This window comes from Bos javanicus, chromosome 9, assembly GCF_032452875.1.
Source record: "Bos javanicus breed banteng chromosome 9, ARS-OSU_banteng_1.0, whole genome shotgun sequence".
Taxonomy (NCBI): domain Eukaryota; kingdom Metazoa; phylum Chordata; class Mammalia; order Artiodactyla; family Bovidae; genus Bos; species Bos javanicus.
Genome location: NC_083876.1, coordinates 13269487 through 13295775, shown reverse-complemented (window position 1 = coordinate 13295775; position 26289 = coordinate 13269487). Strand labels below are relative to the sequence as shown.

The following is a 26289-nucleotide window of genomic DNA, read 5'->3' as shown; positions in this document are numbered from 1 at the left end:
GAGAGCTACACTCCTTTGCATAGTTTGTTGTTGTGTAGTCGCTAACTCATGTCCAACTGTTCTGTAACCTCATGGACCGTAGCCCACCAGGCTCCTCTGTCCATGGGATTTCCCAGCCAAGAACACTGGAACAGGCTGCCCTTTCCTCCTCCAGGGGATCCTTCTGACCCAGGGACTGAATGTGAACCTCCTGCTTGGCATGCTGATCCACCAGGGAAGCCCCTGCACAGTTTACAGGGCTCAGTAAGCTGACCCCATCTACTGTTCTAGGCACATCTTCCTCCCAACACACAGATTTGATTGTAATTTGCTCCAAATGCCGGTGTACCTAAGCCTCTACAATTGCTGCATGGAACGCCCTCCCTTCCTTGTCCAGCTGCTGAAATGAGCTCCAAATTCTTCCTTCTCCACACGCCTCCAACAGGCAGAAGCCACCACTTCCTGAAACCTCAGGACGTCCGGAGTTCATCCCTCTTGACACGTTATTAGTGCTCAAAGCTCTCATTCATTATCTAGGTTTTTTTGGTGCTTTTGTCATTGTTACTTTGGGTTTGGAATTTCTTTGTTCCCTGGACTATGAACTCCTGGCAGTAGGGATCAAATATTTCTCCATTCTTAATTTCTATCCTCTGACTTGAGGTAGCGTTTGGGTCAGAAGAAATCCCTCTCCTCCAGCAGGAGCGAGTGTGAAAGTTGGGGTGAAAACAATGCTGACCACTGAGTAACTGGTCTAGTAAGGCAGAAACCAACTGTTAAAACCAAAGACCACAAGCAGGTCAAGAATCAGAAGGTCACCATGCTTGGCAAGCCCCGGAGCAGGCACTGCAATCAGAGCTGGCTCTCCTACCCACTGCCAAGGCGTGATACCCAGAGCTCAAAGGATCAGAAATGAAAAGCTAATACAAAAAGCTAATAAATACATGCTGTCGAATAATTAAGGAAATGCAAGTGAAAACAATGAAAGGCCATTTTTCTTCTGTCACACTGACAAAAAGAAAATAATTCCCAGGGTTGCTTAAAATTTAGGCAAAGAAACGCGTACAGTCTACTGATACATTACTTTGGTGAAGGTACCCATTTTTCCCACAGCCCTACAAACAAAGGAAACCCACACTGAAGGCTTTGATGACCTAGAGGACCTAGGGGGTTGGGTGTGAATGAGATAAATCCCTCTCGTTTCCCAGGCTTGTCTAGGACCTGGGCATGTCACCAACCAGGAAGACACAGAGAACGGAGAAAGGCCAGAGGTCCTTCCAGGGCACACGAGGATCTGAACAGGCACACCACAGCAGAGCATTTGCACGTGGTCACCTCCTGCTGGGACGCACACAGCACAGCGAAGGGTGATGTGAACAGTGCCCCTGTCGCAGATGGAACAGTCACATGGCTGGAGACACAGGGAAAGTGGTCCCCCGTGCTCTCTGGGTCACCTCCGCACAGCTTGGGCTCTCCGTCAGCTTCCTCTGCACAGCACAGTGCCTGCTGCCTATGCCACACCCTCTCGAGCAATAAACTAACCCTGGCTAGAGAAGGCAAGGATCTCTGCCACTCTCCGGAGTCCCGGATTATGCACAGAGTGGCTCAGTGGCCAAGGATCTGCCTACCAGTGAAGGAGACAAAGGTTCGATCCCTGGGCCGGGAAGATCCCCTGGGAGAAGGAAATGGCAACCCAACCCACTACAGAATTCTTGCCTGGAAAACTCCACGGACAGAGGAGCCTGGCAAACTACAGTGCATGGGGTCGCAAAGAGTCGGACATGACTGAGCACAGCACACACACGTTAAGTGTCTCGCATGTAGAATTAAAGACGTCAAGTCACTGAAATGTGGCAGCCCCTCCTCTGGCCAAGGATGAAGTCCTGGGTTTGCCACCACTGCTCCAGGCCAAAGCGTCAGAGCACAGCCACAGACGGGATAGACCCCAGGCCAGCCGCTGTGCCCACAAAACCATCCACCTGTACCAGGAGCAACAACCTCATGAGCAAGGGCAGCAGGGTAGAAAAGAGCGAGCCAGTGACCACCTCGCTGTCGTGCTCAGTCACCTCAGGCGTGTCCGAGTCTTTGCGACCCCATGGACTGTAGCCCTCCAGGCTCAGAGCTCTGTCCACGGAATTCTCCAGGCAAGAATACTGGAGTGGGTAGCCATTCCCTTCCCCGGCGGATTTTACCAACCCAGGAATCAAATCCACGTCTCCTGTGTCTTCTGTATTGCAGGCGGATTCTTTACCCACTGAGCCACCTAGGAAGCCCCCAGTCACACTGTTGAAACACTTATATTTCCATTGTGTAAGGACAAACTGGCTGCAGATGGCCAGAATTAGGAGAAAGAAGCTTATACTACCATAAACGGGCCCCTGAATCCCCTTGGCTTCCTGAGAAAGCCAGTCAGTAGATCAGGGGAATTAACCAATGATCCCAGAAAAACACAGAAGTGTCTGAACATGCTATGATGGTCAATATTTTAGGTACATCCTACCGTGAGTCACTCTTGGCTGGGCAACATGGGCCCCCAACAGTTGGTCTCGTGTAGACCCAAGATGCATTCTCCACACTCGCCTGCAGGGCGCGCTGTGCTAGCAAGTACAACTTTGTCCACATCAGGGGCTCTCACTACACTCAAGACCTACTTTTTTCTGGGAAATTTTTCCAAGAAAGATGTAGGAAATATCACAGTCTGATGAACCGGGCCCAAAGGACTGTTTTCAGAGGGAGGAGGGCAGGGTCCCAAACACCGTGGGTTCCTGGTAGAATTTCAGTCTAAATTCTCCTCCCTGGGGCTTGTAGCTCAGCTGGTTAAGAATCTTCCTGCAATATGGGAGACCTGGGTTCAATCCCTAGGTTGGGAAGACTTCCTGGAGGAGGGAAAGGCTACCCACTCCAGTATTCTGGCCTGGAGAATTCCATGGACTGTACAGTCCATGGGGTCGCAAAGAGTCGGACACGACTGAGCGACTTTCACTTCACTTGACCGAGGGAGCCACCCATCAGCCAGGCCAGCAGGATCCCTCGGAACCAGAAGCAGCAAAAGGAAGGTCACTCCATGCACTTCCGGGAAAGACAAATGTGTCAGGCCAAGTCCAAAATCTGAGAGAGGAGCCCAGCGAATCCACAAAACAGAATCAGCAGGGTTCCTTCTGGGTTAACGCCTAGAACAGACCATTTATCCAGGGCTGACTTGTACTCAACTGAGACAGAAAACAGGCAGATCTAATGCAAACAGCCAGACACAGACAGACATTAACTTCTGAATCCTTCTTTTACACAGAACACTCAGTATTTGTGGACAAAGGATGACGGACAGTATGAATGGCATCCATAAACACCATTCAGAGTTATATGAATTTAGAAATGCTGTTCACTATGGCGACCTGCTTTATTCCAACACAGCAAAGGCAGAAATTCACAGAGCTGCAAATTCTGAACTAATACCAGTGCCATTCAAGAAATCTGCATTGAACAGGCCAACCCATGTGGTATTTGCTACAAACATATCTTGGCTTTAAGTTATATGTATACATGTTTGTTTGCTAGATTTCTGTTTGTTTAACTTATAACAACAACAACTACTAAGAAGAATAGGAAGATACTGAAATAAAAAGCCTAAATTTACCTTCCAGTCTGTTATTCGTCAGAACATTTAGGATAACCGATGTGCTGGGACTGAGGGGATTTTTCAAAAGAGAGTCCCAGCAAACTGGGATGAGTTGCTCACCCGATTTCTATGCCATTATCAAATGTCTAATATTCTCCTCGGCTTACTTGTAGAAAACCAGGTCCACCTGGATCTCAGCCATCTTCAGCTTGGTTCTCACTAGAAAGCACTCGGTCTGCTAACCACACTGCTTTCAGAGCTTGGAGTGTTCCAGCAGCAGAGGCCAAAGACTTCCTGCCAAATGGGGTTCCTACAGCTAGCTAATGTTTAGTGAGCATGTTCTATGCACTACACACAGTTCTAAATGCTCTACTTGAACTCCCTCACAAAATCCTCATAAAGGTATTATTATTTTTATGCATTTTACAAATAAGGAAACCAAGGCTCAGAGATTTTGATTCATCTCCTCAAGGTCACAGAGCTAGCACCTCTAAGCACTTCTTAGAGCAGAGTGATCCTTCTAAAATCTTAAGTCAAATCATATCATGCCTCTCCTTAGAATTCTCCAGTGAATTTTCATTTCCCTCACAGTAAAATCCAAGGTCCATATCATAGCCAAGAAAATCCTGTACAGCCCCTCCTCCAGTCAACCTACTTATACCTGACCTATCTCCTAATATTGTCCACTCACTTTCTGGTCAACAGTGCTCTGCTAGTTTACTCCCCCAATGGCCCTAACAAGTTCCTACCACAGGACCTTTGCATATGCCATTCCCTCTGTTTGTAGGGTCTACTATTTCCTGTAGGTCTCTGTTTCAATAGGACTTCTCTAACAACCCTATTGAAAACAGCAAACACAAGCTCTTTCCCTCTCTTTCACACATACATACACTTATTCTTTTTTAAAATATATTTGTATGTTAATTTATTATTTGTCCACTACCCACCAGGATACAACATCAATGTGAGCAAGGACTCACCCTCTGTATCAAGGACACAGAGGTTTAACATGTTTGACAAGTGAATTCATCAATGACGAAGCCGGGACAAAAACCCAAGCAGGCTGACTCTGGAGCCTGAGCTCTTAACCCATGCTCTACCATCCCCTTCCTAGGGAAACCATCCCACATCAGGAGGGGAGCTTAGCCACGTGAATCCTAAGGCGTCCCAGGACCAATAATGTCAGCAGAACTTCCAAGAGAGCTCCATGAGCTGGCTTGAAGCCCCAGTTTCATTTCCACCTGGCACTCACCTTAATTAGAATGTTTAAAAAGGTTTTATAAGGCTTAAAATCAGAGAAGAGTGTAACAACACGAAACTTCACTTCCTGCTTTGGTTTATACAGGGGCTTGTCTGTTTGAATGAAGACAGTCATTCTCTTGGTCTCAAATGATAAGCGCGTACTATTCGAGAATAAAATCTCATCCTGGGCACGTCCGGTGACACGGAGCTCATACATCTCATCGGCACTGTTCAGAGGTAGCTGGGGGAAAAAAAAAAAAAAAAAGACATCAGATATCGGTCTCATCGTTTTACCTCAAAAATGTTTTTAATTGTAAGTTAGCATTGAAGTTTTAAATATACAGTATTATCAAAAGTAATTGCAAGGTTGAAAAACGTGCCACTCCTAGGCACAATTAAAAAATTTGTTTTCCCTCTTTTGACACCCTGGGGTTTGCTCTGTAGTTAAATCTCGAGGTTCCCGGATTGCAGGAGCCTCGCCCCACAGCCCTGTCAGCAGTCACCTTGTCACTTCCTATTCCAAGTACAAACTCTTCTGCACGTACAGTCACTGTGAGTCAGAACACCCTTCAGCATTCACTTCCAAGCCTTGCCCTGTCTGAGGCAGCCCAAAGGCACATTTGCACAAGACCGGTTTTCTTGCCATTCTCTCTCCAGGATCTCTTTCTTGTGCCAAGATGCACTCTCTTGACCAACCCTGTGCATCATGTCACAGTCCTGGTAAGTCTGATGGCACCGATACTGTTACCGTTTCTGTCACTAGTGGAAATCCTACCTTCTAGCACTGACAGACCAGAAGCCACACTCAGCAACTTACACGCGCTGTTTCACTCCACCTCACAACAATCCTTCAGGGGGATGCTCTAACAAATGCCAGGTTACAAACCAGGAACCTGGGGGGCCTGAAAGAGTGAAAGAAGTTGCTCCAGGTCACTGGCTGAGATTCAGACCCGGGATGAGCTATATACTCTAACGAGAGCCTTCATGTGGTGATTTTAAAATACGTCCACACTGCTATATTTAACATAGATACCCAAAACGGACCTACTACTGTCCAGCACATGGAACTCTGCTCAGTGTTATGGGGCAGCCTGGCTGGGAGGGGAGTTTGGGGGAGAAATCCATTCACATATCCAACATGTGCATGTATGGCGGAGTCCCTTTCCTGTTCATCTGAAACTATCACAAGGTTGTTAATCAGCTACAGCCCAACACAAAATAAAAAGTTTTTTTAAACAAAACATGTCCAAATATTTTTTGACCCTTCTCCTTGCAAAAGGGGGAGCCTCAATCTCCAGTGACCTGCTCCTCAGGAGTAGAATGAGGCTGCGTCATTAACCGGATACCTTCTGCCTGGTTCTCTCTTTCTTGGATCCGAGGCTCCGGGGGAAGTCAGCTGCCATGCGATGAGGACACTCAAGAGGCCCGTGAGAGGCCATGTGGGGAGGGACAGAGGCCAACAGCCACAGCCCACCTGCCAGCCACGTGAACAGCAACCTTCCCGGGGACCCCCAGGCCCAGGGTCGCCTGCAGAGGTCAGCAGCTCGGGAAGCGCCATCTCCTGAGACCCCACGTCAGACCTGCTCAGCTACACAGCCCCCAGCTTCCCGACCCACAGAAACTGTGTGAAGTAATAAAATTCTCTGACTGTTTTACACCAGCGTTTGGGGACCGTAGGTTACACAGCAGTAGATAACTAGCACACCTGACTTTTAGTTCGTCTTCATATTCCTAAACCCGAGATTCTGAAATGACATTCTGCCTCCTTTGGGAAAATAAGATTTGCCCACAGAGGGCTCTGAGGAGATTTTCCAGCAATAGCAGCCACCAAAAAGCCAGCAATACGGGTAAGAATATGAAAGAAACTTGATGAACCGCCGACACAACAGGGAGAAAAATACTGATGTTTGCAATTCACTCAGAAAAGCATTTTAAAAATAAGATGAATTCATGGATGGAGAAATGAGTAGATAGATTAACTATGTGATAAAGTAAGTACGGTAAAATGTTAACAGTAGATTCTAAGTGGTAGCTATAAGACTGTTCACTATGAAACTCTTTCAGGTTTTTTTGATATTTAATATTTTCATAATAAACTGTTAGGAGAAACAGTCATATCACCTTCAAATGACCTCTAGTACTGATTTTTGTTTTCCTGTAACAAACATTCACTGAGTACCTTAGAGCTTGGAATTCAACATGAACCAAAGATGTACACCCTAGAGGGCTGAGAACCTAGCCTAGCACTTGCATCCTCCTATTCTATTCTCTCAAATGATGAGATTCTTTTACTGATGAGAATCAGTCCCCAGATTCTTTTAAACGGAGTGTTCAATTCTGTAAGCATGTACACAAGAGTACACGTGAAAGTCGCTCAATCGTGTCCAACTCTTTGTGACCCCCTGGACTACACAGTCCATGGAATTCTCCAGGCCAGAATACTGGAGTGGGTAGCCTTTCCCTTCTCCAGGGGATCTTCCCAACCCAGGGATCAAACCCTGGTCTCCCGCATTGCAGGCGGTTTCTTTACCAGCTGAGCCACAAGGGAAGGTAAGCAGGAAAATATATATGCCAGGAACCACCATATCATTTGCTTGTATATGCCACAGATTTATAAACAGATCGTGATTTTAAAATATGGGATTAGATGGCATGTCTCTCCATGATTTGGGTATCATTTTTAGAGGCACAGAGGCCCCAGAACAGACAGTAGATTAAAGTAGTATTAGTCGCTCAGTCATGTCCAACTCTTGGCTACCCCACGGACTATAGCTCACCACACTTCTCTGTCCATGGAATTCTCCAGGTAAAAATACTGGAATGGGTTGCCATTCCCTTCTCCAGGGCATCTTCCCAACCCAGAGATCGAACCCAGGTCTCTGCATTGCAGGCAGATTCTTTGCCATTTGACCCACCAGGAAATCTCCAGTAGATTAAAGACTTATACCAAATTACTGATGCAGAGGCCTGCAACTAAAGACTTATTAACCACAAAAAGTCAAAGAGTTAGAGAATTAGAAGTGACACAAAGGTGTCCAAGGACTTTTCCTGTCTCCTACTCCATCCTCCTTCAGGGAGTTGATACACAAGAGGAGACAGTACTGACTCTCTGCTCCTTTCAGTTACCCTAATTCTCTTTTTCAACCCTCCCCTGGTAGAAATCCCACCTCCTCATATGTAAAATTTGGGCGATTTAGGATCCTCAAAGTCTTGGGGATGATCCTAGGGCTGGAAAGTCAGAGATAACAAAGTGGAGTTGTCAGAGTGGACCTGGGATGTCCCCATGAATCGGGGGGCATCCCTGCACGGCGCAGGGTGTCACCGTGTCACCTGTCAGCACAGACCTTGGCCATCCACTGGTAACAGTGGAAGGACACAGTGAGAAGGAGACTGGAGGAAATACTGGGGATGTTAAGCAATCCTCATGAAAGAGTCTCCCTGTGCCGGACCCGCAGTCAGTTGTAACCTGCTTCCGATGGTGGTGAGGATCAAAGGTAGTAAACCTCCTGAATCTCTGCTGGTAAACTGCCTCCCACCTTCTCCCACAATTACTGAAAAGAGTTCCCTGAACTGGTAATAAAGGGGTTCCTTATCTCTTATACAAGAACCAATTATTTACCTACAGAGGTTTTGGATCCTATGTGTTCAGCTGAAGTCGCAGGGCTGGGAAAAGACGTGGTACCCAGAGACAGACACTGTCTGACAGCAAGACAACAGGCCGGGGGTGTTCACTCCCCGGGACTTAGATCAACAAGATATCAACCAGCACCTGAGCTGAGCACTGTTGATCCTCAGTCATGCTAAGTCTGTTCTGGGTATACGTAAGCACAAACCCTCAAGGTGGATGACAGCTCCCCACCCAGCGAGGGGAGCTCTCTAAATGACAGAGGGATGATCGGAAAAGTCCCTGATGGACAATAAACCCCAAAGTGACAACAGATTCCTGACTCTAACCTGGCCCATCTAAAACCATCTCACCTTCTCTGAAAGAGTAACTGTCTTAAGGAAACTGAGACGACACAAGAGTGTTCAATCCTACTTTATTTCACTAATAACTCCAGTTACCGAAAGTAATGGCAATTTCAATAACTTTCTAAATAAAATTGAGAAACTTAAGATGATAGTTTCTATTTTAAAATATATTAGTAATTAAACATTAAAAGCATTCTAATTTTATTAGGAGGTTGGGATTAACATATACATACTATTATATGTAAGATGGGGCTTCCCAAGTGGCTCAGTTGGTATAGAATATGCCTGCAATGCAGGAGACCTGGGTTCAATCCCTGGGTTGGGAAGATCTGGAGAAGGAAATGGCAACCCACTCCAGTATTCATGCCTGGAGGATTCCATGGACAGAGACTACAGGCTACAGTCCATGAGATCACAAAAATTCAGACACGACTGTGCAACTTTCACTTTCATATGTAAGAGAGATAATCAACAAGGACCTACTGTATAACACAGGGAACTATACTCAATATTCTGTAATAACTTATATGGGAAAAGATCCGAAAAAGAATAGATATATGTATATGCATACATGATTCACTTTGCGTACACCTGAAACTAACACAACATTGTAAATCAACTATACTCCAAAATACAATTTTAAAAAATTTTAAGCATTTTAATTTTAAAAGCCACTCCCTCATTTTACGTTTTATTTACAAAGAGAATAACAGAAACTTTTTCCAGCATATTTTATACAAAAAACAACCTTTATGTTAAGCATAAATTGCTTTTTTTATTTACTTCTTATTGAAGGCTGACTTCACTATATCAGAAGCAGAAACAATGAGCCAGTCAGATATTAAAAACACATTTGTTTTAATACAGCCAAAATGTTCATATTTTATAGCAAAAACTCATGAGGACCTTAAAAACTAATTTTAAATATTATATTTGCAAACATCAGAATGCAAGTATGCTTTTAAAGATGGGTCTATTTTCATTGAAAACTCATAAAAATGCAGAACCTTCTATTTTTGCCAAGCATTATCAAATTTTCCCAGACACTTTATGACTAAGTCTTTAAAGTTCTGTTTTACTAAAAAAGGATCTAGTCCTAAATATAAGCTCTAGTAAAGTTTTCAACAGGTAATTGCTATATCTATATACAACAGAAATAATGTTAAAGACAAATATGAGATACTGGGGTAAGTATTTCATATAGTTAAGACTTTAAAGAATAATAGTAGGGCTTCCCTGGTGGTCTGCTGCTGCTGCTGCTAAGTCGCTTCAGTCGAGCTCAACTCTGTGCAACCCCATAAACGGCAGCCTACCAGGCTCCCCCGTCCCTGAGATTCTCCAGGCAAGAACACTGGAGTGGGTTGCCATTTCCTTCTCCAATGCATGAAAGTGAAAAGTGAAAGGGAAATCACTCAGTCGCATCTGACTCTTAGCGACTCCATGGACTGCAGCCTACCAAGCTCCTCCGCCCATGGGATTTGCCAAGCAAGAGTACTGGAGTGGGGTGCCATTGCCTTCTCTGCCCTGGTGGTCTAGTGATTAAGAAACCACCTGCCAATGCGGGGGACACAGGTTCAATCCCTGGTCCAGGAAGATCCCACATGCCTGTGTGCAACTAAGCCTCTGTGCCACAGCTACTGAGCCTACACTCTAGAGCCGGTGCTCCCCAACAAGAGAAGCCACTGCAATGAGACGCCTTCGAACCCTGTCTAGAGAGCAGCTCTCGCTCGCTGCAACGAGAGAAAGCCCACGTACAGCAACAAACACCCAGTGCTGCCAAAAATAAATTTAAAAAATTTCTTTAAAGAATAACAGGAGTGCAATTTGCAGCTAATGATAAATGGGATGAGTACAGTGTAGAGGAGGGTTACTGGAATCCCAGGCCAAGTGCTCTGGTCCCACCCACACACCTACTCCTTCCAGCCTCACTACCCTCCAGCCAGTGCAGCTGTGGACTTCTTTGAGGAAAGCAGTTACTGTGCTTCAAGCTGTTCTTCCTGAACTTAAATCTCACCCTCTTCTGCTATCAGACAATTAAGTCGCACAGGATTTATTTTAATCTTCTCATTGTAATATTCTTTCAACAGAGTTAGGGACACAGACATGGGGAGCCAGCACCTAATGTCTGAGGTCGTATTAACGCAGTCTAATATCTTATTGTCATTAAGTTTGGGGGTTTTCTTAACCCCTTCTCTGCCTACTTATGCCTTCATTTTCCCTGCCCCTACTTTCTATTATTACAGCAGTATATTTCTTAGTAAGGTAAGTACAAACGTAATAGGTAAGAAATACAATAGTTATGAGAGGAGTATGTCAAGGCTGTATATTGTCACACTGCTTATTTAACTTATATGCAGAGTACATGGTGTGAAATGCCAAGCTGGAATCAAGATTGTTGGGAGAAATATTGGCAATCTCAGATACGCAGATGAAACCACTCTAATGGCAGAAAGCAAACAGAAACTAAAGAGCCTCTTGATGAGGGTGAAAGAATAGAGTGAAAAAGCTGGCTTCAAACTCAACGTTCAAAAAACTAAGTTCATGGTCCTATCACTTCATGGCAAATAATGGGGGAAAAATGGAAACAGTGACAGATTTTCTTTCTAGGGGCTCCAAAATCACTGCAGCCATGATTTTAACAGTGACTGCAGCCATGAAATTAAAAGACACTTGCTCCTTGGAAGAAAAGCTATGACAAATATAGAAAGTGTATTAAAAAGCAGAGACATCACACTGATGACAAAGATCTGTATAGACAAGGCTATGGTTTTTCCTGTAGTCACATACAGATGACTTGTACAGACAGTTGAACCATAAAAAAGGCTGAGCACTGAAGAACTGATGCTTTCAAACTGTGGTGCTGGAGATTCTAAGAGTCCCTTGAATTGCAAAGAGATCAAACCAGTCAATCCTAAAAGAAATCAACCTGAATATTCACTGAAAGGATTGATGCTGAAGCTGAAGCTCCAATACTTTGGCCACCTGATGCAAAGAGTCGACTCACTGGAAAAGACCCTGACTCTGGGAAAAATTGAAGGCAAAAGAAGGGGGTGGCAGAGGATGAGACGATTAAATAGCAATACTGACTCAGTGGACATGAATTTAAGCAAACTCCAGAGACAGTGAAGGACAGGGAAGCCTGGCATGTTGCAGGCCATGGGGTGGCAAAGAGACAGATACAACTTAGAGACTGAATAAAATCAAGGCCTTTTTATAACGGATTGTTTGTGCTCAGTCACTCAGTTGTGTCTGACTCTGCAACTCCATGGACTGTAGCCCACCAGACACCTCTGTCCATGGAATTTTCCAGGCAAGAATATTGGAGCAGGCTGCCATTTCCTACTCCAGGGGGAAGAACTGTTTGGGAGCACTGTATTCTCTAAGAGTGTGAAAAGTGTGAAAGTGTTAGTCACTCAGGCATCCCAACTCTTTGTGATCCCACTGACTGTAGCCCTCCCCCCACACCCCAACAAGGCTCCTCTGTCCAAGGAATTCTCCAAACAAGAATACTGAAGTGGGTAGCCATTCCCTTCTCCAGGGGATCTTCCCAACCCAGGGATTGAACGGAGGTCTCCTGCATTGCAGGCAGATTCTTTATCAGTGACCCACCAGGGAAGCCCATTCACTAAGAACTCCCCCTCAAAATGAATGTGGTTTCTGAATGTGCTTAATAAACAAACTTCAAGAGGTAATGGGGAACCTGGCTTATCGGGAGATGCTGACCCTACATAAGTGTGTAATGTGTCAAGGTCAAAGTCATTACTCATCTAGTCCCAGAAAAGTACACCAAATTGTCTTCTTGGTGGATGCTGTGTTTAACTATACATTAAATGTGTGAAGCTCCAAAAGAAAACAGTTATAAAGGACAGACTTCCAAATCAAAGCTATGAGAAGCAGGACTAGTTAAGCAACATTGAATAACCAGGTTTCTTTTTTAAAAAAATATAAATTTATTTATTTTAACTGGAGATTAATTACTTCACAGTATTGTATTGGTTTTGCTACACATCAACATGAATCCGCTAACTCTTCCCACTTCTACAGCAGATGCCACAGCATGTTTACATCTCATTTCACCTCCAAGGTAGCCTCTATGAAACAGACTACACTTTTACCCCCTTCTCCAGGGCTGGGACCACAGTGAGGTGAGCCAGGCACTTGCCTCAAGTGTAAAATTTAAGAGTGTGCCAAAAAACTCAATAATCAAGTAACTCAATAGCAAAAAACTCAATAATAAATAGCAAAAGCAATACAGAATTATGACACACAAAATATCAAACTTTTAATCCCAGATAGGATCAGTATCAATTACTGATTTTTGTTTGTTTGTTTTGCCTCAAGCAACAATTCTGTTCAGCGAGGCACTGCCCTTTTCCAGGACAAAGAAACTGGGAGGGAGCAATAATGACACACCCAAGACTGTTGTGCTCATTAGGGCAGAAGCAGGACCAAACCCACCCAGGTCCCTGTGCAAATAGTCCAGGCCAGCTCCCCTCAGGAAGTTCTCTGTTTTACAAAAGGAAAATCTCCACGATGAGTCTGAAGAGGCTAATAACCAATCTCCCTGGAGTAATATTATTCTTAAATAATCTGAAGGTGGAACTGAACTCCAGCCAAACTCACAAGGCATGTAAATCAGTATGAAAAGTCAACAAAATCAGAAATTCATTTCACTGACATGATGTATAATTATGAAACCAAAGTTTTAAAATAAATACTTACTGATGGAAGAATAAGTGTCTTGAAAGAGCCTAAAAAGGAAAACAGGGAAGAAAACAGTCATAATTTGAATATGATGATATCACATAAAACTCATTAAGACTCTCCTAATATTCTTTCAAATATACAGGGTATCATAAACTTACTAAATCACAAATTTATTTAGCCAAGCCACAACAACTTTATTAAAGCCCAGAACCCCTGAGAGATTATACATATCCTTGTGCCAAAGAGTTAAAAGGCTATCAGTGGGTGAACCTCTTCCCAAAACCTAGGTTCTGCTTCTCTTTTCCATGTTCATTTTTGGTGTCAGTGTTGCTGCTGCTTCTCTTGCTGTTTTACAGTTAAAAATATTTGAGGGACACTTCATACAGTGTACAGAAAGAAGCTGAGGTTCATTTCTAACGAACATTTCTCATACACTCATGACAGACAGAAAAAAGGAAGGCATTAGTCACATCAGGGTTGAGCTGGGACTCCTACCTGACCCATTAGTATTAAAACGATGCAGACTTTTTTCATGTAAGTTACTGAACAAAAACTGCTAATTTAACTCATGCCAACTTCTCATCAAATCTATTTACTGCTAGGGAAAAATGTTCCAAGTTAAAAATAAAACAGTACTTATTCAAAGTTCCCATTTAAGTGACATGAATTTATAGGTGATAACAGGCCCTCAGTTTCTTCATTCATTTAAGAAACACTTATTAAGGGTAACCCAGTAAATAAGACAGACACAGCCCCTCTCCTCCTGGAGGCCACGGGCATCTACCCCGTGGGAACAGACAGGCATAGCATGCAACAGGGGTCAGGCCGGTGGCTTCTGCAATCAGACCACTAGTCCTACCCTTGACATGTTACCTAATTCTCCAGGTTCAACCACAGAGCTTCCCTGCTAGTCCAGTGGCCAAATTAGCCTTACAACACAGGGAATGCGGGATCAGTCCCTGGTCGGGAGCTAAGGCCCCACATGCTGCAGGGAAAGCCATCATGCTGCAACTAGGACCCAATGCAGCCAAAGTTTAAAAATAAATACTTTTTAAAAAAATCTTTGAAATCAAAGAGCTAAATAAATGGAGAGACGCTCAGTGTTCATAAATAGAACAACTCAATTATCAACACATCAGTTCTTCCCAACTCGATCTTTAGAGTCAACGCAGTCCTAATCAAAATCCCAGCAAGGGATTTTATGGATATCAACAACCTGACTCTAAAGTTTACATGGAAAAGCAAAAGACGCAGGCTAGCTAACCGTACTGAAGAATAAAGATGGAGGAATAATGCTGCCTGACTTCAAGACTTACTATAAAGCTACAGTAATCAAGACCATGTGATACTAGCAAAAGGATAGACAGATCAATGGAACAGAGTTGAGAGCCTAGAAATAGACTCCATGAGAACAGTCAACCAATTTTTTTTATTACTTGTTACTGGAGCATAGTTGCTCTACAATGTGTTCGTTTCTGCTGTATGGCAAAGCAAACCAGTTAAACCTATACATATATCTACTCTTTTTTAGATTTCCTTCCCATTTAAGCCACCATAAAGCGCTGAGTATGGAGGAAGGCAACCCACTCCAGTATCCTTGCCTGGAGAATCCCACGGACAGAGGTGTCTGGTGGGCTACATTCCACAGGATGGCAAAGAGTCGAGCACAACTGAATGGATTTAGCACGCACACACAGCACTGAGTAGAGCTTCCTGTGCTACCCAGTAGGTTCTCATTAGTTACTATTTCATACACAGTAGTGTACATATGTCAGTCCCAATTTCCCAATTCATATCATTCCCCCTCCCCTGAGTAACCATAAGTTTGTTCACTATATCTGTGACTCTATTTCTGCTTTGCAATTAAGTTCATCTGTACCATTTTTCTAGATTCCACCTATAGGCAGTTTTAGGTGACAACTGTTTTTCTCTTTCTGACTTACTTCACTCTGTATGACACTCTCCAGGTCCATCCACATCTCTGCAATGGCACTAGTTCATTCCTTTTTACAGTCCGGTAATATTCTATTGTACATCTGTACCGCATCTTTATCCATTCCTCTGCTGATGGACACTTAGGTTGCTTCCATGTCCTAGCTATTGTAAATAGTGCTGCAATGAACTTCAGGGTGCATATATCTTTCTGAGCTATGGTTTTCTCTGGATATATGCTCAGGAGTGGGATTGCCTGGATCATACGGTAGCTCTATTTTTAGGTTTTTGAGGAACCTCCACGCTGTTCTCCATAGTGGCGGTAACCAACTGACATCCCCACCAACAGTGTAGGAGGGTTCCCCTTTCAGTACACCCTCTCTAGCGTTTACTGTTTGTAGATTTTTGATGATGGCCATTCTGACTGGTGTAAAGTGACACCTCATTGTAATTTTGACTTGCATTTCTCTAATAATTAATGATGTTGAATATATTTTCATCTGTTTGTGGGCCATTTGAATGTCCTCTTTGGAGAAATGTCTATTTAGATTTTCTGCCCATTTGTTGATTGGGTTGTTTGTTTTTTTTTTTGATATTGAGCTGCATGAGCTGTTTGTATATCTTAAAGATTAATCCCTTGTCAGTTGGTTTATTTTAAAATATTTTCTCCAATTCTGAGGGTTGTCTTTTCTTTAGTTTATTCTTTCCTTTGCTATGCAAAAGCTTTTAAATTTAATTAGGTCCCATTTGTTTATTTTTGCTTCTAATTTCATTACTCTAGGTAATCAACTTATCTTTGACAGAAAAAAAAAGGATTTTAGGGCAGTAAAAATACTCTGTATGATATTATAATGATGGACAAATTGTCATTATACATTCAACAAAACCCATAGAATTTACAACACCAAGACTGAATCTTAATGTAAACATGTAAACTATGAAGTTTGGGAGATTATGAAATAACAACACAGGATCATCCTTGGTAAGAAAAAAATGTACCATTCTCATGAGCAATACTGATAATAGGGGAAGCTAGGCATGCATGATGTCAGGAATAATATCGGAAATCTGCAAAAATAATTTTTCAATTATGTGAATGTTCAGATTGAATATGATGATGATAATGGCCAGATAACTGGAACATTCAAATAAATAATGGAGTATAACCTACAGAATAAAATAACAGCTTATGAATTTATGCTGGTATATAATTTAAATGAGGGAGAAGAAAAAGTTACTTTTTTTTTTTTTTACTATTTTTAGTTAATTTTATTGAAGGATATTTGACTTACAATGTTAATTTCTCCTGTAGAGCAAAGAGATTATGTTATACATATACATTCTGAAAAAGTTATTCTTTACCATAGAATTCCAATTAATAAATGTAAAAGGAATCATGGAATTAGAAAATTTCACAACAATTATGATAATAACTGATTAAGACAAATTACCAATTTTGTGTGTATATGTAGAAGGACTAAGGCTCGTGAGAAATAATAAACTATGGTTGTTTGAAGCTCCTAAGTGTTGAGTGGTTCATTCACAGCAATAGATAACTGGAACACATTTGAAATAAAAAAAGATTCTCTAGCAATTGTAAGTATTAGTATCCTTATTTTACAAATGAGAACCTGAATCACAGAGACCTTAAGTGAGTTCCCCAGAGTCACATAAAAAAGAAGTAACGGAGCCAAGATTCTAAGCCACTGCCTTAGAATTCTACCAGCAGTTGTACTTTCGTTCTTGTACTCTACCCACCTTTGATTACGTAAAAGCTGCACATCCTGGGTAGCCTCTTTGTGTATGCTCCTTACTCCCTCAGGCAGACAGGTTCAAAATCACAATCTCTTGGACTCCCTGCTCCCCTCGACTCTACATTAATCATCACTGGGAACCCAGACACTCTTCCATGAAGTTTCTCCCTGCCCTTAGAGGAGCCCCAGTGGTGGAGCTCATTAAACAATTTGTGTAATACAAAAACCTTCTGAAAAGGAGATACCAACTGGACAATTTCTCAGCTCTTTTTATCACTTCTTCACACTACACAGTCTTGATACATTTGAAGTTAACTTCAAGATCAGAAAAACTCACCTTCAAAGGAAACAACCACAGGTGTCTAAGGTTGGGTTCCCTGGGAAGCTAATTCTGAGATGGTGATGAAAAAGCAGGCATGCGCCTGGGACCAGCCCTGGAGAAGAGGGGGTTGTGGAGGCAGGACTGGGGAGGAGGAGGGAAGGAGCTGCAACGCAGGCTCCAGACACACCCATCGGGAGCCCTCAGAAGCCAGTCTGACCCCTGAGAGCTGTCCCAAGTAGGGTTGGCGGGGAAGCTGGGCCTCCCCCAAGGAGGGTGCAGGGCAAATCTCCCTAGTGGGTGCAGTCCCCGAGGAGTCAGCTCAGAAGGCAGTGGGCTGCAACATCCCCCAGCGACTTCAGAGAATAAGTCTTCATCCCTGATGCGCTAGTTCTGGGAGGGAGGCCACGGCACCCCACCACAGTGTCCCACAGTGGAATAAAATCAAAAATATTAAACTGCAAGGAGCTCTTCTCCAAACAAGCCAGCATGAGTGATGATAGAGAGTCACTGATTTTTCACATCTTTAAGATAAACCATCAGGGTTGCCTGTTTTGTCAGCCCCATGACTGGAGGAAACAATGTGCTTCCTTTCTGCCAAGACAGTTACCTCCCATCACTGGCAAACTCACAAAGACTAAAGGCTGTGTGTGTGCGTGTGTGTGCGTGTGCGTTGGGGGCAGGGGACGGAGAGTAATTTATTTTTATCTACATGACACTGAGCAAGGAGAAAATAAAAAAGCAGCTTCGAGTCTACAATCCAAATAAATCCAGTAGGTTGATTAATAGGAGGTCAAGCATTGCAGCAATTCAAAGCCAGCTACCCAGATTTGAAGTGCAGGAAATCCCATTCATAGAAATTTTTCTTAATTTTTAAATTTATTTATTTTTTAATTGAAGATAATTGCTTTACAGAATTTTGTTTCCTGTCAAACATCAATATAAATCAGCCACAGGTATACATGTGCCCCCTGCCTCTTGAACCTCCCTTCCCATCCCACCCCTCTAGGTTGATACAGAGCCCCTGTTTGAGTTCCCTGAGTCACACAGCAAATTTTAATGCAGCTCTTCATAGAGTCCAAGTTTCGAGGGATTTTCTCATCAGAGAGAAACTGGAAGAAGGGGTGGACTGCAAGCCCAGGTCCCACTGCTCTGACAGGTGACCATGTCCACCATAGACTCAAGAAACACACAGCTGCCCCCAAAAGCTGGGGTGCAGGAGAGAGGTCTGCCTATCCCTAAATCTTGCTGGATTCAGGAAGTGGCTTGAAGAATGTGCAAAGAGATCCAACTTAAAGCCCTCTCACTTGTTCCATGTGTCCTTATTAAAAGGTCGACTTGAAGTACCTGACATTTTTTTTTAACTTGCTGTCTTCCCTCTAAATTTACAAGGGCAGCTTGGAATCTCCCAGGCACTAGGTAAGTCTTATTTGAAAGTCCTAACATTCTAGCAATAATTTATAGCAGCAAAATATAAAATTCGGAGCAGTGTGGTAGGAGTGCCAATGAGAAATAGTCATCTCTTTCTCTGGAGCTTCTAGGTTGAAGATGAAATAGATGGTATCTGCAAATTGTTGTAAGCAATTTTTTCTCCTTTTTGCTGGGGCCTTTTGCTGAGACTCAGACACAGGAAATAGTAACCACCTCCCAAAAAGCTGCATGTCATTCTTAATCACTGACTAAACATACATTATGTTCTGTGAAGCCCTTCTCAATGTTATTGCAGATAACTCTGTAAAACTCAGATCATTTTTGTGTTACTACCACAGAAAGTCGATCTTAACATCCTCCAGTGCTTTGGCCTTCCCAGAGCCACCAAAACCACTCAAAAGAAACCTTGTTTTAAAGCTTCACACTTGGCACAGGCCTGAGAGCTGGCCGTCATTTGATTTACAAATAGAGTCAAAGCTATTTTTAAATCGTGTAATAAGCATACTCAAAAACTAACCTTTCCTTAACTTTTTAAACACACTCCATTATGCCATAGGCTGCCTCTTCTGACATCTGTGCTCACCAAACAGCTCTGCAGAAAATCGCTGAAGGAAAGGAGAATGTGTAATTGGAAATCCAACCGGGTCCAGAAATATTCTCTATAGGAAAAAAAGGGTTTTCTACCATGTATGTGCCTGACTTAGTGTTTACTGGTAAATTACTTTTGACAGCTCTCTGCTGTTCAGTAATATACAATAAAGAACTTAAGGAAATCACCTTTTCAGCTAAAAAATTTGATCTCTTTACCAAATTAAATATTCTCTCATCAATACCCTCATTATTCAGCATTTTCTCTGATTACAAAGGGACAAAGTGGTAAATGGGGTTTCCACCACAAATTTATGGAAGGCAAAACCTTAAAATATGATCCTGCTTCATGATTTAATGTCATTTTTAAGCCAAGGAACTCTTCAGTGAACAAACTCATTCTAGACAGAAAACAAAAGTACTTCGAGCAAAACAAAACAAAAAAATGTCCTTTGGTCCCTTACATACTTCTTTACTTTTTTCTCTCTCCTGCCTCTCCTTGCTTACAAATGTTTCTTTTTAAAGAATTTTACAATTTTATTTATTTATTTATTTATTGGCCACACTGAGGCTTTGCTGCTGCACAGGCTTTTCTCTAGCTGTGGCACGTGGGCTTCTCATTGCAGTGGCTTCTCTTTCTGCAAAGTAACCAGCTCTAGGGCACAAGGGCTTCAGTCACTGTGGCTCCTGGCTCTAGAGCACAGGCACAATAGTCGTGGCACACAGGCTTAGCTGCCCCAAAGCATGTGGGATCTCCCTGGATCAGGGATCGAACCTGTGTGTCCTGCATCGGCAGGTGGATTCTTTACCACTGAGCCACCACAGAAGCTCTACAAATTTCTTAATAAGAGTTTCATATACAATGTTTTGTTCCATTTAGACTGATGAAGTGTAAAATAGGTCAAATGAAAGCCCACTAAAAATAAAATAAATAAAATGGTACAATATAAACTAATTGTTAGGTGCTATACAAATGAAAAACCATTTAAGCCAAGCTCTGAGCTGCTAAATATACAGGCCATTCATCATGTCAAGGTCAGCAATCTATAGCCCACAGGCCAAGTCTGGCCCATGCCCGTTTTTGCACAGTTCATGAACTAAAAACAGTTTGCATTTTAAATAGCTGGGAAATTTTTTAAAAAGAACAATGTTTAGTGACACATGGAAATTATACAAACTCCAAATTCAGGGTCCACAGATAATTCTGTTAGCACATGAGCACACTCCTTTGCTTCACACCATCTATGGCTTCTTGCACACTACAATGGCCAAGTAGCTGCAACCAAGACCACAGGCCAGCAAAACCTACTGTGCTGACCATCCAGCCCTTTATAGAAAAGAAGTTTACCGACCCCTATAGTATGGTGTTCTTTTTAGGAAGATATATATTCTCCTTCCTCAAGGGGTGAGGAGTAAGGCTGAAGGCCCACTCCAGTCAGAATCAAAGAGCCATCAACAGAGACACCTGGCAATACAAAAAAAAAATATAGACACACCTGGCCTCACGCCACAGGCTTGAGCTCACAAGGGAGGCACCAGGGCAGTGTGCCTGCTGGGAGATGCTCAGTACAAGCTGACATTCCCAAGTGTTTACTCTGTGCCAGGCACCGCGGTGAACATCCCAAAGCAGTACACCACAGAAAAGGGAAAAGAACCAAAAAAAGGAAAAAGAATAGGGTAAAATTAATTTTAATAACATTTTATTCACTCGGTCATGTTCAATTCTTTGTGACCCATGGACTGTAATCCACCAGGCTCCTCTGTCCATGGATTTCTCCAGGCAAGAATACTGGAGAGGGTTGCCTTCTCCATTGCATTCCTTCTCCAGTGGATCTTCCTGACCCAGGGACCAAACCCAGGTCTCCCACAGTGCGGCAGATTCTTTACCATGTGAGCTACTGGGAAGGCCCATATAACCAAAATATTACCAATAAATGTGTAATCAACATTTAAAAAATGAGTTTTTTTAATTCATTTTTTTATTGAAGGATAACTGCTTTACAGAATTTTGTTGTTTTCTGTCAAACCTCAATATGACTCAGCCATAGGTATACATATATCTCCTCCCTTTTGAACCTCTCTCCCATCTCCCTTGCCATCCCACCCCTCTAGGTTGACACAGAGCCCCTGTTGAGTTTCCTGAGCCATACAGCAAATTCCCATTGGCTATCTATTTTACATATGGTAATGTAAGTTTCCAGGTTACTCTTTCCATACATCTCACCCTCTCCTCCCCTCCCCCTATGTCCGTAAGTTTATTCTCTGTCTGTTTCTCCACTGCTGTCCTATAAATAAATTCTTCAGTACCATTTTTCTAGATTCTGTATATGTGCATTAGAATACGATACTTATCTTTCTCTTTCTGACTCACTTCACTCTGTATAATAGGTTCTAGGTTCATCCACCTCACCAGAACTGACTCAAATGCATTCCTTTTTATGGCTGAGTAATATTCCATTGTGCATATGTACAATAACTTCTTTATTCATTCATTCATTGATGGACATCTAGGTTGCTTCCATGTTCTAGCTATTGTAAATAGTGCTATGATGAACAATGGGATACATGTGTCTCTTTCAATTTTGGTTTCCTCAGGGTATATGCCTCGGAGAGGGACTACTGGGTTATATGGTGGTTTTATTCATAGTTTTTTAAGGAATCTCCATACCGTCTTCAATAGTGGCTGTTAACAATTTACATTCCCACCAAATTATTGAAATAATTATTATCCCACCATTGCCAAAACAAATTATTGAGTTTTGCTACACTTTTTGGCACTAAACGGAGAAGGCAATGGCACCCCACTCTAGTACTCCTGCCTGGAAAATCCCATGGGCAGAGGAGTCTGGTAGGCTGCAGTCCATGGGGTCGCAAGGAGTCGGACACGACTGAGCGACTTCACTTTCACTTTTCACTTTCCTGCATTGGAGAAGGAAATGGCAACCCACTCCAGTGTTCTTGCCTGGAGAATCCCAGGGACAGGGGAGCCTGGTGGGCTGCCGTCTATGAGGCTGCACAGAGTCAGACACGACTGAAGCGACTTAGCAGCAGTAGCTTGGCACTAAAAGTATTCAAAATCCAGTGTGTATTTTATACTCACAGCTCATCTTTATATGCATGAGTCACATTTCAAGCTCAAAAACCACATGTGGCTAGTGGCTACCAAAATGGACAGGGCATTGTCTAAGGCATCGTCTCCTTTAATCCTCACAACAGAGTTTGAGGTAGGTACCATTACTGTTGCCTTTATGAGATGAAGAAGCTGAGACTAGATGAGATGAATGACCTTCCCAAGGCCACAGAGGTAGTAAGTAGCAGTGTAAGGGCCCAGTTCCAATGTGTCTAGTGAAAAAGTGAAAGTCGCTCAGTCATGTCCAACTCTTTGCGACCTCATGGATTATACAGTCCATGGAATTCTCCAGGCCGTTATACTGGAGTCAGTAGCCTTTCCCTTCTCCAGGGGATTTTCCCAACCCAGGCACTGAACCCAGGTCTCCCACACTGCAGGCGGATTCTTTACCAACTGAGCTATCAGGGAAGTGCAATGTGTCTAAGGAGTCCCCATTCGGACCCACCGTATCTCCCAAACTGTATAGAACAGCCCCAGCTAGTTCTTCTAAAATATCAGTCCAAAAAGCCTCATACTCCTTCCCTGTCATGCCTCTGTAGCTTACTGCGCTCTCAAGTTAGTGTCTTGACACACCCACTCTTCCATATTTTCTCTTATCCATGTGTTTTCGGATCGAGTCCCTATGTAGCCCTCCAGGTGACCATCCATCTTCAAACCAACAGGCTCATTTGCAACATTCACACCACATTCCTGGTTCCCTTGCATGGTGGACCCAGCTAACCCACCTGGTCTCTACTTCAGCAAACGCACACTTTATCTGAAAACAGCAGCGTGGCGGCACTCCCAGCAGGCTCTACCACCAACCTGAGTTGGCACGAGACATGAAACCCACCTTGCTTCCCTGTGAGGAGCCTGAGAGAACAGGAACTTCGTGCATGACCAAACATTATGCCATCAATTTTCTGCCATACACAATTTGGTGCCTAATGAATGAATGGAGTTCGCAAAATAGTAAATGCCCTGTCTTAACTATATTCCTGAGGAGATTTAAAACATTATTTCAGCAAATGTTAAATTAATCATACTAAACGATTTCTCCCTGTTACGTTTTCATAAACTCCTAACATCATCCTGCCAAAAGAAGCTACCAGGCGCTCTTAAAACACTTCCCTCATTGTTTGTTTCCAAGCACTTAACCTCTCTGGTTTTCAGATTTCAACTCATGAATCATTTCTTCAGAAATAAAGACCCACAGACCTGCCCACCAGCTCCCTACTCCTCCACCTCCACCAAATCCTTTTTGATCAGTTTCTTCGATCCCATTCTTGCAAAGGAAGCGAGCCAACTCATGGATTCTCCTAAGGGGAATGAGGGCAGAAGAGACACGGCAGGTCAAGGACCCACTATCATCTCCTCTCTTCCAGTTCCATCACTGCACCTTTGGTATGAGGTCCTCTTAGCCCAGATCAGGACGTGAGGAGCCACGAGTCCACTTCTTCTCACACTTACAACCACAGTGAAAGCAAAATGCCCTACCCCATCCCCTCAAGCTTCAAACAAGGCATGTGTGTGTGTGCTAAGTTGCTTCAGTCGTGTCCGACTCTTTGCGACCCTATGGACTGTAGCCCGCCAGGCTCCCCGGCCCATGGGATTCTCCAGGTAAGAATACTGGAGTGGGTTGCCATGCCCTCCTCCAGGGGATCTTCCCGACCTAGGGAGTGAACCCATGTCTCCTGCATTGGCAGGTGGGTCCTTCACCTCTAGCATCACCTGGGAAGCCCCAAGTGAGGCATACTTCCACACAAACAGCTCCCCTCTCTTCTCTGTTCTCCTGTGCACCCTCCCCTGAGGCCAGTACTGGTATTCACCCTTCTTGCATCTCACTAGCTCACAGTCCAGCAGGGACCCAGGTTAGGGCAGCACTAGGGAATACCTCCAGTTCTGTGTTTCTCTCCTCAGGGAGCTTTTACTTTTAATGTTTATCCCCACTTTCTACAAAGAGATGATGGATCTGCACAATTTAGAGGTAACTGTGGCAAGGTAGTCCATTCTGAAGGAGATCAGCCATGGGATTTCTTTGGAAGGAATGATGCTAAAGCTGAAACTCCAGTACTTTGGCCACCTCATGTGAAGAGTTGACTCATTGGGATTGGGGCCAGGAGGAGAAGGGGACAACAGAGGATGAGATGGCTGGATGGCATCACTGACTCTATGGACATGAGTCTGAGTGAACTCCGGGAGTTGGTGATGGACAGGGAGGCCTGGCGTGCTGCGATTCATGGGGTCGCAAAGAGTTGGACACAACTGAGCGACTGAACTGAACTGAACTGATGGCAAGGTTTTCTAAAACCATATTTCAGTTTTATTCATCTCAAGCTGACACTTCAAAACATTTCTCTCTTTCGTTTCTTTCTTATATCAAAGGGAAAAGCACGCTTTTAACCATAATCCACTCACCCGTGCTCCTGACCATGAGCCCACTTCTCACGCTAAATTATCTACCCCTGGCCTTTACCTCAGTACTGTGGGGGGTCTTTTTAGTATTTATGTATTTATTTATTTTGGCTGTGCTAGGTCTCTGAGGCTGAGCGCAGGTTGCCTCTAGCTGTGGTGCTAGGGGTTCCCTGTTACAGAGCATGGACTCCAGGGCTCGAAGGCCTCAGCAGCTGTGGCACACGGGCTCACTTGCACTAGGGTTTTCCTGGTGGCTCAGTTGGTAAGGAATCTGCCTGCATTGCAGGAGACCTGGGTTCGATCCCCGGGTCGGGAAGATTCCCCTGGAGAAGGAAATGGCAACCCACTCCAGTACTCTTGCTTGGAGAATTCCATGGACAGAGGAGCTGGGCAGGCTACAGTCCCATGAGATCACAAAGAGTCGGACACCACTGTGCGATTTTCACTTTCACTTTTCATGTGGGATCTTCCCAGACCAGGGATCAACCCAGTGTCCCCTGCACTGCAAGGTGGATTCTTAACCACTGGACAACCAGGGAAGCACCTCTACTGTGTCTTTAAAGAGACGATCCACCTCTCTCCTTTCACTACAGAGTGACATTTGGTCTTCACAGTGGTGTACTACAAAGGTGATATTTGAATCAAAACCTGAGGCAGCTGAGTCATGAAGACATCTGGCAGACTGCATCACAGGGAGAGAGACGAGGAAGTGCGAGGCCCTGAGGTGGGGGCACTCTTGCTGTGTTGCAGGACTTGCATGAAGGCCTGAGAGGCTGCAGAGTGAGGTGGGGGGTGTGCGAAGTGAGATCAGACAGATCGTGTAGGGTTTGCAGGCGATGGGGAGGCTAGATGTATGCTAATGCTGAGATGGGGAGTAACAAAATCTAGCGTGCTTGCTGGCCACTGGATTGAGAACAGACTATAGAGTGATGTGTGTGGGTGCACGCATGTATGCTCAGTCATGTCTGACTCTGTGACCGCCCCCCCCACCGGACTGTAAGCCCACCAGGTTCCTCTGTTCAAGGAATTTTCCAGGCGAGAACACTGGAGCAGGTTGCCACTTTCTGCTTCCCAACCCAGGGATCGAACCCAAGTCTCCTGAGTCTCCTGCATTGGCAGGCGAATTCTTTACCACTGAGCCACCTTGGAAGCCCCATAGAGGCATCAGTGGGGGCGGCAGGGAGCGGGGGAAAACAATCAAGGAGACTACTGCAATCACTTTTTTTAA

General features: G+C 43.8%; 1 protein-coding gene across 1 annotated transcript in view; it reads right to left on the bottom strand.

The window, feature by feature from the left end:
- The window catches only part of CD109 (CD109 molecule), a 134618-nt gene that overhangs the window by 99002 nt on the left and 9327 nt on the right, over positions 1-26289 (bottom strand). Inside the window, exons 3-4 of the mRNA XM_061427218.1 lie at positions 13529-13557; positions 4845-5075 (exon numbers count right to left, since the gene is read on the bottom strand). Of these exons, the coding sequence (XP_061283202.1) occupies positions 4845-5075; positions 13529-13557 (260 nt within the window). The remainder of the gene's footprint in view (positions 1-4844; positions 5076-13528; positions 13558-26289) is intronic.